Here is a 16,270-nt window from a genome sequence, read left to right as displayed (position 1 = left end):
CAATGCGTGAGATAAATTGGAGGAGAATATTTGGAAATGTTAATGAGAATGACGCATCTTTCGCTCCTTGGAGCAACCTCATAAACCGCTCGAGTCATCGCTTCGCATCGGACCATCCCCGCAATCCCTCGTCCACTGAGTCGTAACACTTTCTAAGAAAGCATTTACGGCACTTGGTGACTCACTTGATGACTGGAGTGGCTTGTATTTCTGGAGGATCACTTCCTCCGTGTTTTTTTTCTGTTTTTGTGAAGGGAAGAGTGAGTGAAACTGGACTTCGACATGTGAGCGTTTCGGCATGCAAATACTCTCTCTCCATTCCGTTGACTTCCTTATCACTTTGATCATTTCCATGTTGTAGAGTACGTTGACAACCTTACGTGCTATTCTTGAAAGAACTTCAAGCAAACTTAGCGAGTTCAGTGCGAGCGGCGTGGCCCATCGTGAGTAAGTTTTTATTTCATTTTGCGGTTGCCGCCTAAATCTAAATGGAAAGTTTCGGATCTAAAACTCTGTACCTACGTATTTTCTTTAAACTGCACGAAGTGTAACCGGAAGTTATGTGTGACCCAACGGTGGGTCATGCCGTAAAGGACGCTCAACCCAGGAGGAAGTACGACCCATTGGTTGATCACATTTTCACCAGATTGGGCGGGGCCGTGCAAAATGGGCCTCCATTTCATTCCACTTGGCGCACAACTCGGGATCAGACAAAACTAGTTCTCGAAACGAATGCATTGCGTGGGATGCACGACAACACTCCCTGAAGTCACTCCCTCAAAATGGAGTTTTCCAATTGAAAAAATGGGACTGGCGCTCCCTAATTACATTTCACTCCCCCTTATACAGATATCACAAATATGAAGCTTCTTCATTACTATTTACATGTAATTTTTTATACGAATCTTTGAAATAATAGTTATCATTCCTCTCTTAAAGTGTAAGATGATTTTCCCTTCCTCCTACTGCTCATAACCCTTCAGGACATTTATAGAAAAAATTATCAATAAATTCTTCAAGCAGAGCAGTCATCGTGAGATTCCAATACCTCTTATACACCGATGGCGGTGTTCATAGAAAAATAGCGCGGATATTACCTGTACGAACTTAAGTACGTGCAGTAACGCATTCATTTTTAAAATGTGTTTTACAACCGTGCTTCGTTAGTTCTTACCGTGATTCGTGGAATAAGAAACTTCGGAATGATAGTTAACGTAGATATAAATATGGAATTGAGGATTAAACTCCGGAGATTACGTCGATGAGGACATACACGACAACACTCAACATTAGCACGCAAGTGCGCCACCGCTATAGTTCCGCTGAGGAATGATGGATGGCGTCCAGTCTTCACTACTTTTTTCCATGAAGTGTGAAGTTAGTTCTTTCATTAATCCTAATTACTATTATTGCTATTTTTCTGCATAAACATACCTTCACTCGCAGTGTTGTGTTTTATAGATTCTTATCTCGGGCCAAGAGGACAAGGCGCTCTCAGCCCCTTGTCTTTTATCCATCCCATAATATTTTATCCTTAAATTAACACGAATGGCATTAAACATGCAAGAGTAAGTACCTATCACTAATTGCCGTAACCATGTCCTCCGCCTATGGCTCATTCAATTCATCAACACTACGGTGTTTTATTTTGATTTATTTTCTGTATTTCGGGGGTGAGGATGAGGTAGGGGGTTCAGCTGGCACCATATCCCTATTTATATTCGCCTCAGCTTAAAATTATCATTAGCATCGCTTAATCTCTCTAGAGTTACCCCTATCATGTTGCTAGATTACATTTTTGCCTTCTCCCACAATGCTCGGATTGTGTTGACGTGTTCGGTCAGTGCTCTTATACTTATCATAGGAATGCAATCGAGCATCCGTTTTTTAAAACGAAACGTCTTGCTCGAACACGCTGTTTCTTGTATTCTCCAAGTCATGCAGCGACTTCCATTAATCTTCTCATCCGTTCCGCGAACGCAGTTCCGTTCATTATCGCGTGCTGTTTTTTCTTCATCCACGAGGTCAGAGCGAAACAAAAAAAAAAGAAACGGAAGACTTTGGCGTCTTGGATTGCCAACTGAGAGTGCGGTCGAAAACGCCAGGAGAGGGGATGGGAGCTACGGCCACAACGACCTCAACGAGGGGTCCACGCATCTCGCGTAGGTCTGCTTGGGCTTCCCGTGCAAGAAGCGAAAGAAGATGCCCTGCCAATGCTTAAAAATACGGCCATATTATTATTATAATTATCAATGAAATAGTTACAAGAGGGCAAATTGCCCGGAGGTAACAGAAACTATTGTTTTACAGATCAATTTCCCTTACTTTAAGTGCAATGTAATCGTTTGTATTTTGTTTATTCATTTTTGTTATTCCGTTGTGTTTATCTTTTTTCTTAACGTATTTTTGAAGTTGTTGATTGATGTCTTCCTTTACGAAGGACGTTCTCCATCTTGTTTCTGATTAAGTATTATTAAAATTGATCAACTTGAAGTCGTCTTAATAGACCTAAGACAATCAAGAAATATGCCATCGCAACATTTTAAAAATGACACTTGATTCACGTCCACTTCCAAAACCTTTCTTGATATTAATTTTTTCCCTAAAAGTTTGCTGCTGCTATTTTCTCCACGACTTCTGCCAATGCTTATTCCGCGCTCACTTTCCTGCACGTATTCCAGTTCGTGAATCTCTATATCTTCCGGGTTTTCGCCGCGTTGGCCGTCAGAGGTTGACGATTTCATCACGGAGTCACCGCGCCGCAGGCGCGAATAAAAACTGTACCGGAGAGCCTAGACTCACCCCAACCAGTCAGTTTACAGAGGGAATTTAAAAATTGCGCACGTGTTCTGCTGCTAGTGTAATGTAGTGTTTGTGAGAAAGAGAAACTTACAACTACAAATTCAGATTAATTTTTGATGGCAGAATAAAAATGAAGCATTTAATCAAAATATTAAATTTTGTGCTTTTTGTTAGTTTTTTTCTTTTTTCTTTTATTATTATAATTCTTTTTTATTGTAAAGAACAACAGTTCGGCTGCATTTATATAACCCTGGAGAGGGCAGTGCAGTCATCTCCAGTCAACACAAGTCGGCCAAGAGAGGGGAGTTGAAAGAGGGTTTCGACATGGCTACCATTCACACGCTGCCGACACACGCACGCCTCGCAATTAGGGACGAAGCAGCAGCAGCAGCACTCGTGCGCAAACAAGTGAACGTCGGAAGCGTCGATCCGATAGGGACGACACCATTGCAGACCCGTGAGTAGCAGATGACCCTGCAACGCCATCCCTGGAAGCCCCGCTCCCTTTAACTCGAGACGCAACTCCCCCTCCACGCCCCCCCCCCCTAAAAGGGGAATCACCCAGTGCATGTTGCGCATAAAAAGGAATGAAGTGCGTTTCAGAGGGAACAAAGACCCGTGGATCTCAGTTTCAATATAATGATGTCTCTATATGACCAAATGATTGCGATGACAAATTTAAGCCTTTCATTATTTATTTTTTATTTATAAGATGTTATTCGCAACTTTATTAATAAATAAATGAGCGAAAGGAGAGGAACATTTTTTTGGTTGACCCTCAGAGAAACTGTAATTTAAGCCCGATTTTCTGCATCTGCGTATTCGACCGAGAGTTGAATGGAAAAATCCGAAATCGCGCGATGCCCACCCCATCCTCCCACGTGAATGAAGCTTACTGATAGGATGACACTGGCGATAACGATCGCTTTCTTGTGTTATGTTTTTAATTCAAAAGAAAATTTTACATATTTTTTTAGAGGAAATCACGAATCATAACATCATCAAAAAATCTATTAAAGTTTAAGAACTTATTTTTATTTGGTTCCAGTTTTAGATTACTGCGCTGCCCTCTAGAGCGCTCCAGTTTGAGTTTACAGTTACGTGGAGCCTACCAGCTTACCAGATCCGGAGGATATGAACGTCCAATGAACCTAAAACTGTCTTGACCGCGACAATGTGTACAGCATAACTGTCCGTTGACCCAGGAAACCTGACCGTGAGAGCCCGAACTTCCCATATTGTGGCTATTTTAACTGACTAGCCATCTTCTTCGCTCCAAGATTCGTTGCATCTTAGTTTCAACCTGAATTGGCAAATAGTTTTGTCTTCAAATTTCATTTTAACAGTAGCATTCTATGAAGATATGATTCCGAATCGAATCGGGGAAACAGCAGCGGGGGATTAAGAGGGGAAGGCCCCCACCCCCAGTAGTTTCTGATAAAATTGAGAAGATGGTAATATTTGAGGTGGCTCCATAATGCAGGATTTTATTTCAAAATCTTGACAAATAATGTTTAAAAATAATTGATGATTATCTAAAAGCTACTGGTCACGTAAAATAGAATTTAGATACGCCACTGCTGAGAGCTGTTGCCAACCACTAAAGCGCTGCGGAAAGTGATGAACCGTCTCTAGACGATGGCCTTTATTCGCCCCTCGGAGTAAGGCGCCGTATGGTTCACGAGCGACATCAAAATGGTTAGAAGTTTATTCTCACGCTGTGAATAATAATAGTAACTATAAAAGCTTTGTTTTCCACATATATTTCACATATGTTATTTTTATGAATGATGAAACAACATAAGACTACGAAAGTTAAACATCATAATTTGCGAATGTGACTTTTTATTTTTTCGGATTTTTTCATATTTAGAGTCAGCTCGAGAGCACTAATTGCAATAAAATTTAATTTTCTGAAACAGACCAAGTGACATCATTAATGAGTCAAAGATAAATGCCCAAAATGATGTAATTTAAGACTGTGATATTACTAAGATGCATGGCCTATCATTGAAAAACTTCTTTTATTTCATTTGGTCATAACAAACGCTTGTTGCCGCGGCGACTGTAATCGCAACGCGTAACTAGTACTTCAAATAAAATTCAAGATTATTCAATAAGAGTGGTAATTATTATTATTGTTCTCAGTATTTTCCCCAAATTTAGGCTTCAGTGCAACTAAATACTCTTCAGAATACTGAATAGTGTACAACTGACTGAAACGCACTTACAAACGGGGGTTTCCCGACCCGTCTTTATCTTTCTGCCTCGAGATAGCGAGGGACACGCCTCTCGCCGGTGCAATGGCCTTAGCGTGGCCTTATTTCGTCCTTTCGATTGCCACTCCACACTGCCATTTCCCCATTCAATGCAAATCCGCCAAATGCTTCGATCCCCCACTCCCAATCTCCTCAGCTCCTCATGTCGACCCATCCGAGAAGATGACACGAGAACATTATTCATGAGCGGCTCGCTACGATTAAACTTTTCCTGAGTGAGATTTGTCGGAAAAACTTCAAAAGAAACTGACAGCTATACGTCACCGTGACCCAGATAAGGGCATATCATTCGGCGTTTGCCCACACTAGATGAAAAATTACTCATCTGTTTGTTTTAATAGAGGCATTTTATGACATTTTAGGAACGTAATCTACACACCACTCACAGACTAAACATTCCTCTCACCAATGTGCGAGGATGACGAATTTCTCCACTCTTTCGGAACGAGATTGCTACAGCTAGGTCGTCTCTGTTTTTTTTTTCTCGAAAATATAGATACTTTTATAAAGAGACAATACTCATTGAGTCAAATTTAATAATAACAGAGAACTAATATTTGATAACAATCATACCTCCTTAGAACCAAAGAAATGAAATACTTTCTCAACGATCTGAGCCAACTCAAACCACGAGTTCGGTTAAGTGATCGCTAATAGCAACGATTTTTTAACATAATTTTCCCGATTTCTACTCATGCTACGAACGCACAATAATAAGAGACATGACAGCCTTGTACGCCTGAAGTAAATGAAAATTCACGCGTAATTCTTTACGTCAAAGGAAGATAAACCTATATGTCTCCACGAAACAACTAATGAAGAAAAGAGCCTTGCTTCAAAAGATTACGCGGTACCATTCATGAACAATTTCACCGGAAACACACGGCTGCGGAGAAACAGTATGCGCACCTGGTACACATTCATAAAGGGAAACAAAACCCTCAATCTCAATGAGTCGGCCGTTGGGCAGCAACTAATGATCTATCATTCACTAGCAACTGAATGAAATTATTTTCCCATGTTGGCTAGGCCGTCATCACTTTTCAGCATGCGATTAGATGGGTGATTGCTGGCGATAAAGCGCTCGCAGCTGCATGAAGAGAAGGCAGAGTCCTTGGAGATGGAGCAAGCAAGGGGACGACTGGCGGCACACATTGAACGACGCCTGCCAGGAGGAGGGCGGATCGGATTTCAAAAGAGACAATCATCAGGATTATTATCTCATGGGAATCAAAGTCGCAAGGAAACAGCGGCTCACATCAGAGCACTGTGCACATGGAGAGCTCTGTTCAAGGATCTGCACGAGTTCCAATCTGCGATGCAGAGGCTACATGGAGGCAAACTCGCATGTATATTCTCTCCAGCCAGCCACCTCTTTTGCTGTCACTCACCGCGTATTTTGGAGTCGACACTCGCGTAGCAATCCGAATTGTACGCGGAAACTACATTAAAATTAGGGCTATTGACCGAAGTTTATATTCGTGACGATTTGATCATTAAAGTTGTAAACATTTCAATTGTGTCCCTCGCGATTGCAAATAGTCCATTATAATGATTTTCCATTTCTCGGGTAACGACGCGACCAGCTTTGCCGTCGACAACACTTTTGCCACTGATCCTCTAGGCGTCTTCAGGACAAATATACTGTCGAATTAAAAAGGCAAGAGGATCACTGGCGAAACAGTCGTCAACGGCAAACCTCACTCGATCTAACCCGAGAAATGGAAAATCGTCTTTGACTCCGCGTAACGGCGCCACGTTGCAGACAATTTTGAAAACTGATAACAATGCGCCCTGAGAGACAACATGAATGATGCTTCAACGGGACGGACTAGGGCGCCCCCCTGTGAGCGATGGTAGAACTTGTGGCGGCGGAATTTAATTCTTAGGGGGATTCAAAAGATTTTTTAAATTGAGTAAACCCCGTGCGACTTAAAAAAAAGTCATGAGGAAGTTACAAGATTTCTATCTATTCATTTATCCAGGAATTCAAGATTCCACAAAGTTATCTCGCAAACCACTAAAGGCATAAGAACTTAAAAGCTATTAGTTGATGAGGAAGTCATCGTCTGCAACTCTTCCTTATGTTATTCCCTTTCATGATAGACAGTATAGGGATAGTGTTATTTCAACAAATGTAAGAAGACCAGAGGTTCAAAATAGAATTCCAAGTAAAAACAAAGTTCCAATAAATCGTTATACAATTAAATATGAGGAAAATCTTGTGGGTCCACCAGAGAGAAGAAGAGTCTTGGCAGAAAACGATAATCCGCAGTTTTCATGGAGACAAAACTTAAGACGGGCTAGAAACGTGAGACACACTCACGGACACCAAACACAAACAAATCGCTCCTGGTGGCGGCGCAACACGCACAAGTCGAGGCCAACATTGAAACCCACAACAGAGAAATTATAAACGAAGAAGTTTGCAAATTAAATACTGACAAAGAAAAATCTTCGGATTGCGTGAGTGAATGAAGCCAACTTGATGAAAATCCCTATACTTCTGCTTCTAATTAATGATTATATTTCAATTGCTTAACCCTAACGTGATTTGTGTGTCAATGACCATTACATTGCCGTTCTCGCCTATAGCGCCTTCCTCTATCCGTGGCCGACTCACTCACTGCCCTACCTGACCAGTGCTCACACAGGAAATATTAACAACAAGAGCGCTCGAGGTGGTTGCGCAGTAACCACACATTAGGCCGTCGCTCACACCAACATTTTCACGGAAATTAAAAGAAAGTAATCAAATTTAAAAATGTATAAAGTCATTAAAATACTGTTACTTCCCTTGATTCGCGAGAAACAAATTCAATGGAATAATAATTGAAAATCGGAATATACAATATTAAAAGATAAAAAATTAACGTTTTTCCCGGTGAGTAAAACATTTATGAATTCTTCTCGAAATCTGCAACAGATTATTGACTTCATTTCCCATGGCGTTCCGGAAAGCGACTTACTTCCCATTGTCGAGGTGTGTTTATGTCACCGTGTCAGATTTCCGTTTCAATGTTAAATCAGACACGACATAAACAGGACTTGACGTGCAAGCAAGTCGTTCTCGGAAACGTCGAATGAAATGAGGACAAGCAGATCCGGAGAATAATTCCTAAATACTGACACAAATAGTATAATCGTAGGAATCGGCAATCAGATCCACGCGATATGCCCACTTCAATATAAGTCACATGCGCAGCAGCTGAACATAATCGCTCTTTTTTACATTTGCACTGAGGTTATACCGCGGATGGAAGGAGGATGAGCCAATACACCTGCATGCGAACACATAGCATTCCCTTCCAAAGGCATAAACATCATCATGCAAGAGTCAGCGAGATTCACTCCGACGGTCATTCACACCGTTCAAATGATTTCCTGTAGGGAGCGAGGGAGGAGGGGATACGACGCAGCATTTCAATGAAAATGCTCTCCTGTTCACCGATTCAACGACGCCTGATTTTAAAAGATGTGCGGTCGGCATGTAAACATGTGGAGATATAAAACCGTGAAGCCGTACTGGCATTTTTATTTCGCACCTACGCGAACAATTAAATCGTGATCCCAATACTGAAGAACGAGCAACTACATTTATAACATGCTAGCGATCGAGGACTTAGAGAATGACGTCAACACGGCATATAAGAGCACGCAAAGGCCTTTACATCAATAAATCTTCCATCGACAGTCATAATATACTTTCAATCCACTCGACCCTGGATTAGCAAGGCAACACAGAGCACTAGTTACATAACCGAAACGGAATGCGCAAGGAGGCATTATTCATGCTAGCCAAGAAAACTGCCGCGGACTGAGAGAGACCGACCGATACGGAATCGCCCGACGGTCCTCTCGACAAACAAAGCACAGTTCGTTAAGATAAAAAAATAAGATCTAAATTCGTTTTCAAATCCACCAACGATAAAAAAAATTGAATAAGTGTAGCCCGCATTAGGCAATGTGCACTGGAAGCACAAAGGGAATACGTAAGTGATTACGTGCAGTATAACTGAATTGCATTGTTTCAAAATTGCCCTTTACGTGACGATATATTAAACGTGACGTACTTAACCACTATACTGATTTACTTCTGCTCATAATGCGTTGCTCATTTACTATGACAACATTTCCTCGACATATTCAAGATCAATATCAGGTAGGAACAAAGGCGAATTAGAACAATGGCAACTACAAGGAGATTAGTTGGAAAAGAATAAAGCTTAGATTGAGAAAAAACAGTCGCTTCTCAAACAAATTTGGAGAAATTAACACAAAAAATAATAGACTAAAGCAGCTAGGATGTTATAAATGGCCATCCCTAAAAATATTTTGTAATAATTTTATAAGTGCAAACCAAGAATATCCCATAGTTTCAAAAACATGTCCTAGACGTTGAGATGCCAAGTGAATGACATAGATGATATTCAAGCTTCAGTGAAGGTTTCTTTTTTCCCTAATATATTGTTACAAGATTGATCAATTTAAATTTTCCAACGATTAAGGTAAGTTTGCAAGGAGTAATTATGAAGTACCCTCGCATAACCCCCATCCTTCACGGACGCTTTTATTCACGACAATACTGGCAAATTTTACGCATCAGGATGGATAGCAGATAATATTTAAGCGTTTTCTTTGCATTTATGGTCACATATAAGCGTATTATGTCTCTAAGAAACGAAAACATCTTCACTTTACGATAAAGATCAAACTGAAACATTTAACGTTAACTTACTCCATACAAATTAATGTAGGACGGAGAAGGGAAAGAGGAAGAGACCAATCTGATCATATCTTCTGTGATGAGCTTCTTTTGAAAACATTTTATTACTTAAAGGTAAATAAATAGGCATGTCGTAAGCCTCGTAAACGTTTAACAGTAATCTGGCACTCCAATTTAACACGAAAAGATCATATAATATGGAAAGCAAGCGAAGACAGCGAAAAAGATGAAAAAATTGAGACATTCCAAAAGCAAACAGCAAAGTAATTTCCTCCGAAGATTCGGAGGTAACCTCCGTAATTATCCTTTACGATTTTGCAATTACTAGGGCCAGCGACCGGAGTCTATTTCAGAAATATTCCCGGTATTCAATCGGTCCTTTCACCAAACACTTTTCACCAACGAATGCCTGATCTCCTAAAAAGTCCATTGCTCCGTTTCCTACTCCCAGCGACAGAATAACTCGAAATTCTAAACCCTGCTGCACAGTTTTTGTGAAATATCCCATTACGTTACTAAAGCTAATATGGATTAAGACGCACGCTCCAATTTCTTTCACCTAGCTTCTCATCACGAAAGTGAATAAAGCCGAAACATACCTTCATATCGGTGGCTAGGTTCAAACAACACGTACCTGAAATTCGGCCAGTTTGAGACGGGCATCTTAAACAAAGTGTAATAACATGAAAAAAATAAAATACAAGCAAAAATCAACTATTTTTTGCAAATGAATGCTTCTTTTTCAGTTTTATGAACTTTTGGCTTTTTAATTTCTGTGCACAAGTAAAAGAAATTGATCGTTTTTTTTGCCCTCCTGGAAAGTTGCTATTTTTGAGATACGTATTGTTAGAACTTAGCCATCGATATGATGCCATAGCAACTATGTATTACCTATTATTTAATAGCTATTATGCTGTCGTACCTTTCTATTAATTCATCATACATAAACACAAATTTCACGAAAAGATTATGAGCTAATTGCTGCTTTGTAATACTATTCGTTCTCCATGTTTTCAAAGCATTAAACTGTCATTTCGGGCGAGGATTCCACGAGCGTACCTTATCGGCGTCGTCGGTGCCCACTCCAGAGCTGGCAGAGGACGATCCTCTCCGTCCAGTGTCCCACGAATTGCGCCTCCGCAGCGAATCGAGCGAGTCCGTGGACATGGTGGACATGCGCCGGGCGGCGCCCGCGCCCACGCTGCCGCTCGAGTCCCGCCGGAGGGTCATCGGGAAAGTGGGCGACACGGAGTCCCGCCGAGGCGACGTCGAGATGTCCAGCGAGGAGCGGGAGGATGGCGTGCGCAGGATGGACTTGTGCCCCCCCGAGTGCAGGAAGCAGCCGGAGTGCAGACGCATGGGTGCGGCCGGAGCCGTCGGAATGGAGCTGCGGCGCGGCACGCTGCCCGTCGAGGACAGGCCGATCGTCGAGTTCCTGCGGGAGTTGGCGCCCTCGCCCACCGTGTCCCTCCGGCGGATCTCGCGCCGCACCACTACGCCCGGGAGGTGCGGCGTCGATGCCGCCAGCGTGTGCCTCCGACTCCCCGGCTGCTCCTTCTTCGCATCTTTGCGCAGGGCGGCGGGCTTGCCCTCGCCTTCCCAGTGCATCGTCATGTGTCCACGGGAGTCCCTCTTGAAGAAGATGCTGTTGACGGAGGCGGGGGCGGCGCTGAGGTGCGGCATCGACTCCCGGCGCGGGCCCATCTTGGAGAGGGACGCGGCCGTGGGCGCGGCGAACGACGCCGTCGCCACGCCCCGAGCGTACTTGTTGGCGTCGCTCTTGCGGCGAAGCAGGGACGGCGTGGAGCCCATCGAGGACCTCCGACGCTGCTGCTGCTGGTGCCCGTGCACCTCGCAGTCGCTGCGGTCCACGCCCAACGACTCCTCCACGGCCCTCTCCGGCACGTTCTCCTTCTCCTCCGCCTGCACCAGCTTCACATCCCGGAACATGTCCTCCAGGAGGCGCACCGCAGATATCGCACTGCTGCTCATGTTTGAAAACTAAAATATACGCGTCTCAAAGTGAATGAAAACCAAGTCCGTCCCGAGGAAACCCGAACACCAGCAATGGACTGATCTGAACACAAATAACTCCTTCAGAAAGATGGCCCCCTCTTCACGAAACCGATTCCGCAGACTACAACGATCGTCCGACACCAAATCCACCACAATGATTGTTCCTTGAACACTTTCTGCTTGTCACAAAACAAAAAATGCGTCACTTATAACACCCGCACAGAACGAAAGGGTTAGCCAAACTGCGCGCGTCACTGAGAGATTGCCATCGAGACTATCACGTCTTCACGAAATCCAGGGGACGCCGCCGCGCCGTCACATCGCTCGCGCCCGCGTGTTCAGCAACCGCCCGGAGAAGAGGGAGGACAACAAACAGCTAACGACGTGCAGCCGCAACAGCTGATACGCAAGGAAATGGTATTGGCGGCGGTCTGCGCGGTGCGACGCTACCCCTCCCACGGCCATTTCGTCCTTCAACACCCTCTCCTTCGAAGGACCGCACCCACCCGAGGGCAGCCGAAGAGGGGGCGCTGGTGTTCTGCAAAACGCAAGAGTTTCCCCCTCTCGCCGCAGCGCGAATACCCTTGGCCGCGGACGCCATATTAGGCGATGAGAGAAAAACGGCCATCGGAGGGGAGGCCTTCGAATCGATGGGGATGGGAGGAGGGGACTTATGGAAGGGGGTTGGGGGGGGGCACACAATCACCTCAACTGCGAAATTCTCTTATCCAGAATCAATTAGCTTCCATCGTTTATTCTGCGGCGATGACACTACTGCATTTAGCGCGCTAAAATTAAGTCATGTTAATTTTCCGGGGAACATAAACAAGTATCATTGAAAACAAACTAAATGAAGAAGTAATATAGGTGAAATTCACACACAGGTGTAGAAAGTGTGCATGCATTTACATAGTAGACTGAAAAAAAACATCGCATTTCCTTTTTTATCATTTTACACTAATGAGAATGTAGATGAATGGGGGAAAATATTTTTCCGTTTTCCCTCCTTTATACTTTCTTTACACGTACTTTAAACGGATTATTTTAAAAGGGAACGGGATGGTGTGAAAGCTACAGTGTTGGGCTCCGACCCACTTGGCCCTGGTTCAAATACCGGCGGTGGCAGAGATTTTTCAGTGACTGCCCGATCCATGAAAGTGACACTTCAAGTACAGAACTCGGTCCGTCGGATGGTACGTTAAACCGCGGTCCCCTTGGAGCCCTTCGTTAAGAGTAGGCTAATGCCGACGCCAGGTTTCTCTCCAACCTTCCCTCATGACGCAAAATACCTCCGCTATCGATCGCCTCCCCCAAATACCAATTCTTTTAAAGAACTGCGATTCCGGGAAAGAATGAAAGACGTTATTGCAGCTTCAATCACATCCACACTTAGGGTTTGGGGACACGAGGGATGAAGATGGCCAATGTGTACTCCACGCGTAAGCCACCTAATCTCACGCTAAGTTCCTCATAGCTTCACGGCCACACAAGCACGGGCATCGCGTTTTCTTAAAAGTACTCCAGAATAGCACTCATTCCGATCCAGTGCGACATCCCAACCACGACGGAGTTTCCGGGAGGAGCTGAAGGATATGCGCGCCAAAAAGGCGAACGGTGGGGGTGATCCAAAACCGTTCTCGGAAATGAAGAGGAAAATGGAACAAACAATGGAATAACTGACTATGTCCAGAGGTCGAAATACCAAGATAATACTCCCCTGCATAATCGACGAGGCAGGACGAAAGTGACGTGCAATAGAGCTAAACGCTGAATACGTGATGTAGTCAGTGATAATAGCTCAGGAATTCATTGTTCATTGATACTTTAATGTTTTCAAGCTCGAAATCCATTATTAACTATTGATTGGAAATTTATTATTATTATCTTTTTTGCCATTGTAATATCGAGCACAGAGCTGCTAGCGGCAAGTGGAAATTGCTCATCCTTAAGCGTAACTGGAAATCCTTAAGCATAATGATGGATGATGATGGGTTACTATCAAAACAAAAGCATCCCTCAAACGATTAAATTCAGTATTTAATTTTTTTCTCGCATCGGACGTGAATGCGACGGAAAAAACGCTTGCAAGAAAAGACAACGGAAATAGAGAAAAAAACAAAGTAATAAGTGCAGTAAGAGGAAATTGATAACGACAATAACCAATTAAGACAGCAGCTCCACTTCAGCGGAACGTTTTTTTTTCGGACGCGCGACCGGTCCGAACAGCGTAACAAGACGTCTGGGTTATTCAATCGTTCAGTGCGCACGGAAATACGCGTTGTAGTGCCAGCAATTAAAAGATTCCATCAAGGAACGATGCTCCTGGATCGTAAAACAATTATTTTCGCAAAAAAAATAGTATCAAGGACCTGGAAAGTTTCGTCGTTCTCATAACGAGTGCTTTCAAAACTGCTAATCATCAGCTCATGTTCACCATGCTTCTGCAAACGTGCGTGTTGCACAGCATTGATAGATGAGAAGCATAACCGTGGAGAGGAAAATTGCATGGCAGTTTAAAAGTGAAGGGAAAAGTATCGCAATATAGTGTAACAGGAATCGAATACAGCTAAAAATTTTAAATTTGTGTTTATTACAATTATAAATTACTCTTCGAAAATGTATTCACTAGGATTAGTTATTTTTGATTTTACAATAAGATCCAATCGCTGTTAATGTTTTCTCAAACAGGGAGTACTAACATGCGAACCAACAATTTAATTACCATTAAGAGCAATTTGATAAAATAATAATTAAAACAATGGATTTTGGTTCTTCTGGCATAAATAAATATTTCCAGTCAAAAATTTGTGCTGAGGGTGATGCCAACGTTTCTAGAAGTGCCCTTCGAAGGGTGCACGTTTTCAATCAAATTTTTACTTTCAATGAATAAAACACTTTGTTTTAATTAATTTTAAAAATGTATCGATTACAAGTAAAATTACAAAATATGCAATCGCTAACAGTAATTCGATTACTTCTACTTCGTTACATTACATCACTTGAAACTGATCACAAGAAGGCCAAAGTGATGCAGTCTTGGGAAGCATCTTGAGCAAGGGATGCGTGGCTAAATATGAAGAGGGAAGGCCATCAAGCGAGCAAGGAGAAGAGAATTGCAGAAATAAATAGGATGAAAGGGTATGGGTCTCTCACGTGTGGAACAATATCTGCGATTATGAATGACTTACATAAAACACATCTAGACCACTTCTTCACAAATTCAATATAGATCAACTCAGCTCAACAGGCACACCGTGGCTTATTATACTGAACATAGGAGAGCGTAATCACTAAGTATGGCTTGGCTACCGACCAGAGGGTGGTCTCGGGAAGCCAATAAACACCTCCGAACGTAGAGAGTCTCACTGATTGAAGTATTGCCTGAGAGGAGACTGGCCCCCTACCCTGAATAGGCTAGTAATGGCCGGGTAGGGAACCAATTAAAAATATTTCGGGAGAGCTCTCTACCCTCACTTATCTAAAGCAACGTGGCAGAGCAAGTGATGCCGCAAAATTTCGAGCAGGAAAATCTGCGACGGAATAAAAACTGCGACGGTGGGCGCCTTTTGGGAGCAGGTGGGTGTCGCCCTGGATGCGGAGAGGGGGCGTGGAGTGAGTGGGTGCCGCAGCCCTCCCCCTTTTACTCATCAACCGTTACGGCGGAAGAAATGGCGAACATTTGAGCGCAAGTTCCGCCTCGCCCATCCTTCCTACACACCGATCCACACGAGAAAAAATCGCGAAACATTAAATGAAGCACTTAAGGAAATATTAACCTAATGACTCAGGAGAGTTAGGAAAAGCTACCATTCTTCTGTAGGATTAAAACAGCAAAATGCCGATCACAAGGTATCGTAATGGAGTTGAGGTGTAGGTACCTCGCCGCATCGATTTATTTTCCGGAGTTTACTTTTCAAATCCATATTATGTTCAAGTTATTTTTCATTCCGAGGCGTCGTATTCCACGATTCAGAAGTAGAAATGACAAAAAACAGTTTCAAAACGCGTGACAAAAATTGAGTACGACAGTGCACATTCCGAAGTTTCATGCTACTTTCACACGGTTCGGCGCTATATTTTTTCTATAAACGCCGAAATTAAAGTATGAGAACTGGAATACCACGCAAAGTGACCCCAACGGATAATTTATTGTTATTTTATTTCAATAAAGCAACCTCAAGAGAAGAGAGGGAGAAGTTGGTCCGGTTAGACGAGGGTAGAAACAGCGACCGCACGAGAGCAACCCAATAAGGAGACGGCAATTTGCGCGCGAAAGCGCACAACAACACGGCCACACATGTAATTCGACGACATTCGAAGGCCCACGCACTCCGAGTGAGAGGGTTCGCCGAGTTCGTGGAGAAAATGTGCCACAGGTTTTTGCAAAACGCATTTTGCGAAGTAATGCATTAATAGAAGATCACTAGCAGCAACTAGACGTATTACT

General features: G+C 43.1%; 1 protein-coding gene across 5 annotated transcripts in view; it reads right to left on the bottom strand.

Annotated features, from left to right (window-relative positions):
• LOC124159564 (WD repeat-containing protein 47) overlaps positions 1 to 16,270 on the bottom strand; it is a 569,600-nt gene that overhangs the window by 70,009 nt on the left and 483,321 nt on the right. Inside the window, exon 1 of one of the 5 annotated variants that reach the window (XM_046535461.1) lies at positions 10,867 to 12,251. The exons of the other annotated variants lie outside the window; for them this stretch is intronic. Within the exon in view, the coding sequence (XP_046391417.1) occupies positions 10,867 to 11,799 (933 nt within the window). The 5' untranslated portion in view covers positions 11,800 to 12,251. Of the gene's footprint in view, positions 1 to 10,866; positions 12,252 to 16,270 lie in introns of those variants that run through there. 5 annotated transcript variants of the gene reach the window in all.

Source organism: Ischnura elegans, chromosome 5 (genome assembly GCF_921293095.1).
Source record: "Ischnura elegans chromosome 5, ioIscEleg1.1, whole genome shotgun sequence".
Classification (NCBI taxonomy): domain Eukaryota; kingdom Metazoa; phylum Arthropoda; class Insecta; order Odonata; family Coenagrionidae; genus Ischnura; species Ischnura elegans.
Note: the sequence above shows the minus strand (reverse complement) of the source record. Positions and strands in the feature narration are given on the sequence as shown.